A 9,998-nucleotide genomic window follows, 5' to 3' on the forward strand; every position below is an offset into this window, starting at 1 on the left:
CATAAATAAACATAATCATTCACAAATGTACAGTTATGTATCATAAATCACTAAAACCAATTAGACCCTCTGAGAACTAAATACCAGTGTGAACTCTTTAACACAAACTATTAGGTAAAACGCAAACAAACAAAAAAGTGTATATACAAACACATTAAAAAATAATTGTCCTCCAGGGCCTCCGGAACAGCGGCAAGGATAGATATATAAAAGAAATAAATGAGCTTTATAATTACCGGTATCTCTTATTGTCCACAGGCACTATGTCCATGGCTATATAATATTGCTGGTGAGGGTCTAGTCCAGATATCTTCACCCTCATTGCTGGAAACATCCGCCTGTGTGAATGCATACCAATAATAAAAAAACTTTAAATAAATAAATAAATAAATGAATAAATAAATAAATAAAAAGAATCAATAAACCGTTGAATTCATAATGAACTGAATCGTAAATAATCGGAATCACCTGAACTGGACCGAATGTATTTTTTTTTTTTTTTGTGTACAGTGAAGTATCATAAAAGCAAGAGCATGGGGCAGTGTTTCCCAACCAGGGTGCCTCCAGCTGTGGCAAAACTACAACTCCCAGCATGCCCGGACAGCCTTCGGCTGTCCGGGCATGCTGAGAGTTGTGGTTTTGTCACAGCTGGAGGGCCCCTGGTTGGGAAACACTGGTGCTGGATATTCTAGAGTTTTGTTTTTTTCTAGGTGTGTGGATGATTTATGATGACACAGTGTCCAGCCTGAGCCTCCAATGAATGGCAGACTCTGCAAAGCACTTTGACAGCCAAAAAAAAGTGTCCTCCAGATATTCCTCTCTATGCACCTGTAGAACATAGAGGTTTGGCTGGGACACCCCAGGACAAACAGTGCATTGTGCAGATGACTGTGTATAGATGACTGCTATAGAGAAATTTAGCCTGGAACATATGGATTTCATCAGATATGTTTGTGCAATATTTAATAAGCTGAGTTCCTTGTCCAATATCCAGGTTTTCTTGTACATCTGTCTTTGAACCGTGTCTTTTCAGGAGAAGCCCCCAATCCATGGCCTGTTCTAATGGGCCCTACAGCTACAGGACGCCCATCTGCAGTCACTTCATCATCCTGTAAGCTCCAATTTAGGGATGGGGACCCCCTCTTGCTGTCCTTCTAATATAGAAATCTAGACATGTCAGCTTTCGCTAGTGATCTCAGCAAAACAACATGTACATGAATCATTGTATTAAATACTAAAGAAAAGTGTTTATTGCCTCCATGTGTCTTAGTAGTGTTACTGGAGGACTGTTCAGAGGTCGTGGCTTTTTATTATTTCTTAAATTCTAGTGTTAAAATGTTGTTCAGTAAAACAAAACCTTCATGATTCTGGTGGCGATCTACATTAGTGTAAATGGTCAATTCTCACTATAGGAAATGACAGCTGCTCATATTTTCATTTCTTATGCACCTATTATGCCTTTCACTATATTTTTGTATAAAATAAATAAATAAAGAAAAAAGAAAAAGAAAAGAATAAAAATGATTGAAAAGGGGAAATGACAACTGCTCATATTTGCATTTCTTAAGCACTTATTATGCCTTTCACTATATTTTTGTAATAAATAAATAAATAAAAAATAAACAATAATAATAATGATTGAAAAGGGGAAATGACAACTGCTCATATTTGCATTTCTTATGCACTTATTATGCCTTTCACTATATTTTTGTAATAAATAAATAAATAAAAAATAAACAATAATAATAATGATTGAAAAGGGGAAATGACAACTGCTCATATTTGCATTTCTTATGCACTTATTATGCCTTCCACTTTATTTTTGTATATAAAAATAAATAAATAAATAAAAACAATAAAAATGATTGAAAAGGGGAAATGACAACTGCAACAAAGGTTTGGATTCAAACATTAGCCCCACTATAAGGGATCACTGCTCTATAGACCTGCTGGTCCCTTCATACTTGAACAGCAAACCTCTTTCCTGACCTAAGTTAACTTTTCTTGGCACATGTGGTGGTCTCATAGTCCCTCAGTGATATATATTGTAGAGCCCTGGCTTGAGGACTCCTATAAACCCTCCCATGAACCTGTATGCTGGACTGATAGAACTATATTTCACTTTAATCCTGGGTCTTGTTTACTCTCTCATTACTGACTGGAGATTATGAGTGAAGGTTTCATGGCAAAGTCCTCTCATCAGCTCCAGGTGAATATCCCATAATGTTTGTGGGAGTAGTTATGGCTGTAGGTTTTGGTGGAGACTGTAGACTATGTCATGGCAGAGGTGATTTACAGTGTATGGTGTTTATCCAGCAAACACATCATGGTGGAAACATTCGGAGTGAGAGGAGAGTGCCAAACCTTGTCTACTAGGATGTCACTGGCCTTCTGGCAGTCATTCTGTATCCAGCATCATGAAGGATTGCTGTGCACTTAGCTCATCTGTCTATGTATCTATCTTTTATTCATCTATCTATTTATCTATCTATCTTTTATCTATCTATCTTTATTTATTTATCTATCTATTGTCTATCTATTTATCTATTTATTTATCTATCTATTGTCTATCTATTTATCTATCTATCTTTTATCTATCTATATTTCTATTTATTTATCTATCTATTGTCTATCTATTTATCTATCTATCTTTTATCTATCTATATTTCTATTTATTTATTTATATATCTATTTATCTGTCTCTCTTTTATCTATCTATCTATCTATATTTTATCTATCTATCTAGAAGTAAAAGAACACTGCAGCACTCCAGTAGTAAGGTGAAAGAACTTGAAAAGGTGTTTATTCCATCAAGGTGCAATAGGCAACGTTTCAGCTGCAAGCATGCAGCCTTAAGGCTGCATGCTTGTGCTTGCAGCTGAAACGTTGCCTATTGCACCTTGATGGAATAAACACCTTTTCAAGTTCTTTCACCTTACTACTGGAGTGCTGCAGTGTTTTTTTTTTACTTCTGTATCGTTTTGGAGCCTAATGACCTGGGACTTCCACTGATTTGCACCCAACTCTCATCCATCTGCATGGTGTGCTGCTACCTTCTATCGTTTCTATATCTATCTAGAGATGAAGAAAAAACAGCACCTCCTCAATGTAGTAAATCCAAGATGGTGAATGCAGAGACCGGACCGGGGTCAGGGGTCCAAATATAAACAGAAAAAGGAATATCAGCGCACAGATGTCCGTGAAAAATAGTAGTAGTTTATTCCATGAAAACACAGTGTCCAAGAACAACGTTTCAACCAGCTCTCCTGGTCTTTTTCAGGAGGGCTGGTTGAAACGTTGTTCTTGGACACTCAGTTTTGATGGAATAAACTACTACTATTTTATACGGACATCTGTGTACTGTGGATCTTCTATCTATCTATCATCAATCTTTTTATCTATCTTCCTATCTATCATCGATTTATCCATCCATTATCTATTTATCTATCTACCTCTTATATCTATCTATTATATATTATCTATCTCATATCTATCTATCAATAATCTATCTTCTATCTATCATCTATCTTTTTATCTATCTATCCATCTATCTATCTATCTCATCTATCTATCTATATATCTATCTATGATCTATATATCTATCTCATATCTATCTATCTCTCTCATATCTATCTATCGATCTATCTATCCATCTATCTATCTCATATCTATCTCCTATCTATCTATCTATCCATCTATCTATCTATCTATCTATCTATCTATGATCTATCAATCTATCTATCTCTGGACAAGAGTGATATAACAGTAAACCATCCTCACCTCCCAGCCTTGGTGATGATCATCTCGGTCCCGATCTCATGAAAGCGCTTCCATAACTCTGCTCCTTGAAGATCCACACGAATGACCGAGGAGGCAGTTCCCACTGGGGCAGTGGCCACAGTAGAAGACAAGGGGGGACTACAAGTGCCAGCTGCCGCCGTAACTCCACCATAGCCATCCTCGCTGGGAGCTGCAGAGCCATACAGTGCAAAGTCAAGTCACAAACAACCATAAACATATATATATATATATATATATATATATATATATATATATATATATATATCATGCACACCGAAATCATATATGGCCACTAGAGAAGAGTCAGTGCTGGGTGTGCAAATAAATATAAAGTCTTGGAATTCGGGCAGTTTTCATAAAAATGGTAAGTCTACTATGACTTAAAACAATTAAAGAAAAAAAAAGATAAATTGTGTCAGCTAAATATAGGAAGGAATAATAATAATAAAAAAAAAAAAAAACGTATACCTTCAAAGATATTAGTTAAAATGTTACCGATTATAGTAAAATGCACCACTATAATAAACAGGCAAGATAATAATGATACAAATAATAATAATACGTTTAACAACAATGCTACAGCTAGTAATTATTTTAATGCTACATAAATCCAGTTCCAGCAGTAATTTCAATATTTCACCCCATGTTCCCACTTCAGCGGCAAATATTTTTTTTTAATATTTTCTTTGTAACCGATCGAACTCATCTAAACTGAGAGAAAAACTGATGCGCAGAACTCTGCAGTTTATATCAGTTTTCCAATGTTCTATATTAAGGATCCAAAGAAAAAAACAAAAAAACAAAAAAAAAGCCTAACCGATTAAACCGATACAAAGTGATGTAAAACGGATGCATTTCCGAATTCCATAGAAATAATAGGATCCCTCCACATATACTTTTCTTCACAAATATTGTTTAATGTTTATAAATATTTTATTCATAAATACGTGGCCTTAAATTTAGTGTCAGCACTAACGTGGACAGTAGCCAGATAGAAAAAATCCATTCTAAATATATATTGACGTTAACATGTCCGTGTGGACCCCAATTACAATGGCTTCTTAACTACAACCCCCCCCCCCCCCCAAAAAAAAAATAATAATAATAAAAAAAGGCTATATTTTGTACTTTCAATCGGTTGTCTAATCGTTCACACTTAGTGTTAAAAACAAGCCCCCAGAATAGTTCTGCTGTCCCACATGTACAACAGCCTGTACTATGGAAAGTATTCAGAGCCTGATCATCCTGGTGCCATCATATACTGGTACATGGTGTTCTGCCCAGTTCCCATCACAGAGGGCAGAGAGGGGGCTATATAAATGTGTGCACTCAGCTATCCATACAATAAAGTGTACCATTTGATCCAGAACCTGGATTACACATACCCTAATGCCACCCTACCTACTGGATGCAGCCTTATTGTAAAGTGGAAAATGATCTCATCTAACATGACATCATATCTTGTATTGTGCAGGTATAGACAGTGGTGGTGCCAACTATATAACTTAGGAAGTGAAGGAACATTAAATGTGGCAAATAGCATAAAAAGGAACTTTATAATGTAGCAAAGTAGACATAGTAGAGAGTGGACAAGAGTACTTAGGGTAATATGTTTAATAAAGTAGATTAGAGAAACTACTAGAGTACTAACAAGGAGTAACAAGTACTTCCAGGAGGGTAAAAGGTTGAATTAAAGTATATTAGAAAAATATTAGAGTACTTAGAGGATGGTAACGAGTACTTGCAGGAGGGTAAGATGTTATAGTAAAGTAGACAAGAGAGAATGCTGGAGTACTTACAGGAGGGTAAGATGTTGTAGTGCAGTAGACTATAGAAAGTGTTAGAGTACTTACAGGAGGGTAAGATGTTGTAGTGCAGTAGACTATAGAAAGTGTTAAAGTACTTACAGGAGGGTAAGATGTTGTAGTGCAGTAGACTATAGAAAGTGTTAAAGTACTTACAGGAGGGTAAGATGTTGTAGTGCAGTAGACTATAGAAAGTGTTAGAGTACTTATAGGAGGGTAAGATGCTGTAGTGCAGTAGACTATAGAAAGTGTTAGAGTACTTACAGGAGGGTAAGATGTTGTAGTGCAGTAGACTATAGAAAGTGTTAGAGTACTTACAGGAGGGTAAGATGTTGTAGTGCAGTAGACTATAGAAAGTGTTAGAGTACTTACAGGAGGGTAAGATGTTGTAGTGCAGTAGACTATAGAAAGTGTTAGAGTACTTACAGGAGGGTGAGATGTTGTAGTGCAGTAGACTATAGAAAGTGTTAGAGTACTTACAGGAGGGTAAGATGTTGTAGTGCAGTAGACTATAGAAAGTATTAGAGTACTTACAGGAGGGTAAGATGTTGTAGTGCAGTAGACTATAGAAAGTGTTAGAGTACTTACAGGAGGGTAAGATGTTGTAGTGCAGTAGACTATAGAAAGTGTTAGAGTACTTACAGGAGGGTAAGATGTTGTAGTGCAGTAGACTATAGAAAGTGTTAGAGTACTTACAGGAGGGTAAGATGTTGTAGTGCAGTAGACTATAGAAAGTGTTAGAGTACTTACAGGAGGGTAAGATGTTGTAGTGCAGTAGACTATAGAAAGTGTTAGAGTACTTACAGGAGGGTAAGATGTTGTAGTGCAGTAGACTATAGAAAGTGTTAGAGTACTTACAGGAGGGTAAGATGTTGTAGTGCAGTAGACTATAGAAAGTGTTAGAGTACTTACAGGAGGGTAAGATGTTGTAGTGCAGTAGACTATAGAAAGTGTTAGAGTACTTACAGGAGGGTAAGATGTTGTAGTGCAGTAGACTATAGAAAGTGTTAGAGTACTTACAGGAGGGTAAGATGTTGTAGTGCAGTAGACTATAGAAAGTGTTAGAGTACTTACAGGAGGGTAAGATGTTGTAGTGCAGTAGACTATAGAAAGTGTTAGAGTACTTACAGGAGGGTAAGATGTTGTAGTGCAGTAGACTATAGAAAGTGTTAGAGTACTTACAGGAGGGTAAGATGTTGTAGTGCAGTAGACTATAGAAAGTGTTAGAGTACTTACAGGAGGGTAAGATGTTGTAGTGCAGTAGACTATAGAAAGTGTTAGAGTACTTACAGGAGGGTAAGATGTTGTAGTGCAGTAGACTATAGAAAGTGTTAGAGTACTTACAGGAGGGTAAGATGTTGTAGTGCAGTAGACTATAGAAAGTGTTAGAGTACTTACAGGAGGGTAAGATGTTGTAGTGCAGTAGACTATAGAAAGTGTTAGAGTACTTACAGGAGGGTAAGATGTTGTAGTGCAGTAGACTATAGAAAGTGTTAGAGTACTTACAGGAGGGTAAGATGTTGTAGTGCAGTAGACTATAGAAAGTGTTAGAGTACTTACAGGAGGGTAAGATGTTGCAGTGCAGTAGACTATAGAAAGTGTTAGAGTACTTACAGGAGGGTAAGATGTTGTAGTGCAGTAGACTATAGAAAGTGTTAGAGTACTTACAGGAGGGTAAGATGTTGCACACAGGGTGCTCGAGCTCAGTGCCCCCGGGCTGCTCGGAGCTCTCCCTGTCCCCATCTTCCAGCTTCCTCCGCTTCTTCTTCTGCAGTTTTTCTGCCCCGATGAGAGCCTCCACAGAGAAGGCGTGCGCCTTGAGGCTCATGGTGCAGGGTGACCTCCTCTTGTCTGCCATGTCTGAGATGTGGAGCAGCTATTACACTGCACATATATATGACATGCCGCAGGAGAAGTGTAATCCACAGCCAGGCGGTGTCTGCCCTCCTGTGCCCAGTGTCCGCTCAGGCGTCCCGGGAAGCGGGGACACGGGGGACGCGGTGTCTTCCAGCTGCTAATTGATGTTTGTAGCCTTGATCTGTCAGCGCTGGAGAACAGGACAACGATGGAGACAACTCGCTCATTAAGTTACAATAAAGCGGCGGGACGGGGAGGGGCCTGACAAGTGTCAATCACCGAACTTCTGACCAACAGCAGCTGCTACTCCACAAGGGGGCGGAGCTGCTTCCTAATTAGGCAGTGTGGGAAGACAGATAATGGAATGGCCGAAAGTTATAACAACGTCCATCAACTAACTCTCCCCAAACCCAGAACTACTGCTGCCTATACCGAGGTGTTCTGTACTAATATGTGTAATGGTCATCATCAGTAACTCTACCCATAATGCTGTGTTCTGTACTCCTATGTGTAATGGTCATCATCAGTAACTCTACCCATAATGCTGTGTTCTGTACTCCTATGTGTAATGGTCATCATCAGTGACTCTACCCATAATGCTGTGTTCTGTACTCCTATGTGTAATGGTCATCATCAGTAACTCTACCCATAATGCTGTGTTCTGTACTCCTATGTGTAATGGTCATCATCAGTGACTCTACCCATAATGCTGTGTTCTGTACTCCTATGTGTAATGGTCATCATCAGTGACTCTACCCATAATGCTGTGTTCTGTACTCCTATGTGTAATGGTCATCATCAGTAACTCTACCCATACTGCTGTGTTCTGTACTCCTATGTGTAATAGTCATCATCAGTACCTCTACCCCTACTGCTGTGTTCTGTACTCCTATGTGTAATGGTCATCATCAGTGACTCTACCCATAATGCTGTGTTCTGTACTCCTATGTGTAATGGTCATCATCAGTAACTCTACCCATACTGCTGTGTTCTGTACTCCTATGTGTAATGGTCATCATCAGTACCTCTACCCCTACTGCTGTGTTCTGTACTCCTATGTGTAATGGTCATCATCAGTAACTCTACCCATACTGCTGTGTTCTGTACTCCTATGTGTAATGGTCATCATCAGTAACTCTTCCATAATGCTGTGTTCTGTACTCCTATGTGTAATGGTCATCATCAGTGACTCTACCCATAATGCTGTGTTCTGTACTCCTATGTGTAATGGTCATCATCAGTACCTCTACCCCTACTGCTGTGTTCTGTACTCCTATGTGTAATGGTCATCATCAGTAACTCTACCCATACTGCTGTGTTCTGTACTCCTATGTGTAATGGTCATCATCAGTGACTCTACCCACACTGCTGTGTTCTGTACTCCTATGTGTAATGGTCATCATCAGTAACTCTACCCATACTCCTGTGTTCTGTACTCCTATGTGTAATGGTCATCATCAGTGACTCTACCCATACTGCTGTGTTCTGTACTCCCATGTGTAATGGTCATCATCAGTAACTCTACCTATACTGCTGTGTTCTGTACTCCTATGTATAATGGTCATCATCAGTGACTCTACCCATACTGCTGTGTTCTGTACTCCTATGTGTAATGGTCATCATCAGTAACTCTACCCATAATGCTGTGTTCTGTACTCCTATGTGTAATGGTCATCATCAGTAACTCTACCTATACTGCTGTGTTCTGTACTCCTATGTGTAATGGTCATCATCAGTGACTCTACCCATACTGTTGTGTTCTGTACTCCTATGTGTAATGGTCATCATCAGTAACTCTACCCATACTGCTTTGTTCTGTACTCCTATGTGTAATGGTCATCATCAGTAACTCTACCCATACTGCTGTCTTCTGTACTCCTATGTGTAATGGTCATCATCAGCAACTCTACCCATACTGCTGTGTTCTGTACTCCTATGTGTAATGGTCATCATCAGTGACTCTACCCATACTGCTGTGTTCAGTACTCCTATGTATAATGGTCATCATCAGTGACTCTACCCATAATGCTGTGTTCTGTACTCCTATGTGTAATGGTCATCATCAGTAACTCTACTAATACTGCTGTGTTCTGTACTCCTATCTGTAATGGTCATCATCAGTAACTCTACCCATACTGCTGTGTTCTGTACTCCTATGTGTAATGGTCATCATCAGTGACTCTACCCATACTGCTGTGTTCTGTACTCCTATGTGTAACGGTCATCATCAGTAACTCTACCTAAACTGCTGTGTTCTGTACTCCTATGTGTAATGGTCATCATCAGTGACTCTACCCATACTGCTGTGTTCTGTACTCCTATGTGTAATGGTCATCATCAGTAACTCTACCCATACTGCTGTGTTCTGTACTCCTATGTGTAATGGTCATCATCAGTGACTCTACCCATACTGCTGTGTTCAGTACTCCTATGTGTAATGGTCATCATCAGTGACTCTACCCATAATGCTGTGTTCTGTACTCCTATGTGTAATGGTCATCATCAGTAACTCTACTAATACTGCTGTGTTCTGTA

At 38.7% G+C, this 9,998-nt stretch overlaps 1 protein-coding gene across 1 annotated transcript in view; it reads right to left on the bottom strand.

Annotated features, from left to right (window-relative positions):
* The window catches only part of TBX18 (T-box transcription factor 18), a 43,008-nt gene extending 35,400 nt beyond the window's left edge, over positions 1-7,608 (bottom strand). The window contains exons 1-3 of the mRNA XM_056563254.1: positions 7,275-7,608; positions 3,781-3,970; positions 237-338 (exon numbers count right to left, since the gene is read on the bottom strand). Of these exons, the coding sequence (XP_056419229.1) occupies positions 237-338; positions 3,781-3,970; positions 7,275-7,464 (482 nt within the window). The 5' untranslated portion in view covers positions 7,465-7,608. The remainder of the gene's footprint in view (positions 1-236; positions 339-3,780; positions 3,971-7,274) is intronic.
* Positions 7,609-9,998: the final 2,390 nt, after the last annotated feature.

Source organism: Hyla sarda, chromosome 3 (genome assembly GCF_029499605.1).
Source record: "Hyla sarda isolate aHylSar1 chromosome 3, aHylSar1.hap1, whole genome shotgun sequence".
Lineage (NCBI taxonomy): Eukaryota > Metazoa > Chordata > Amphibia > Anura > Hylidae > Hyla > Hyla sarda.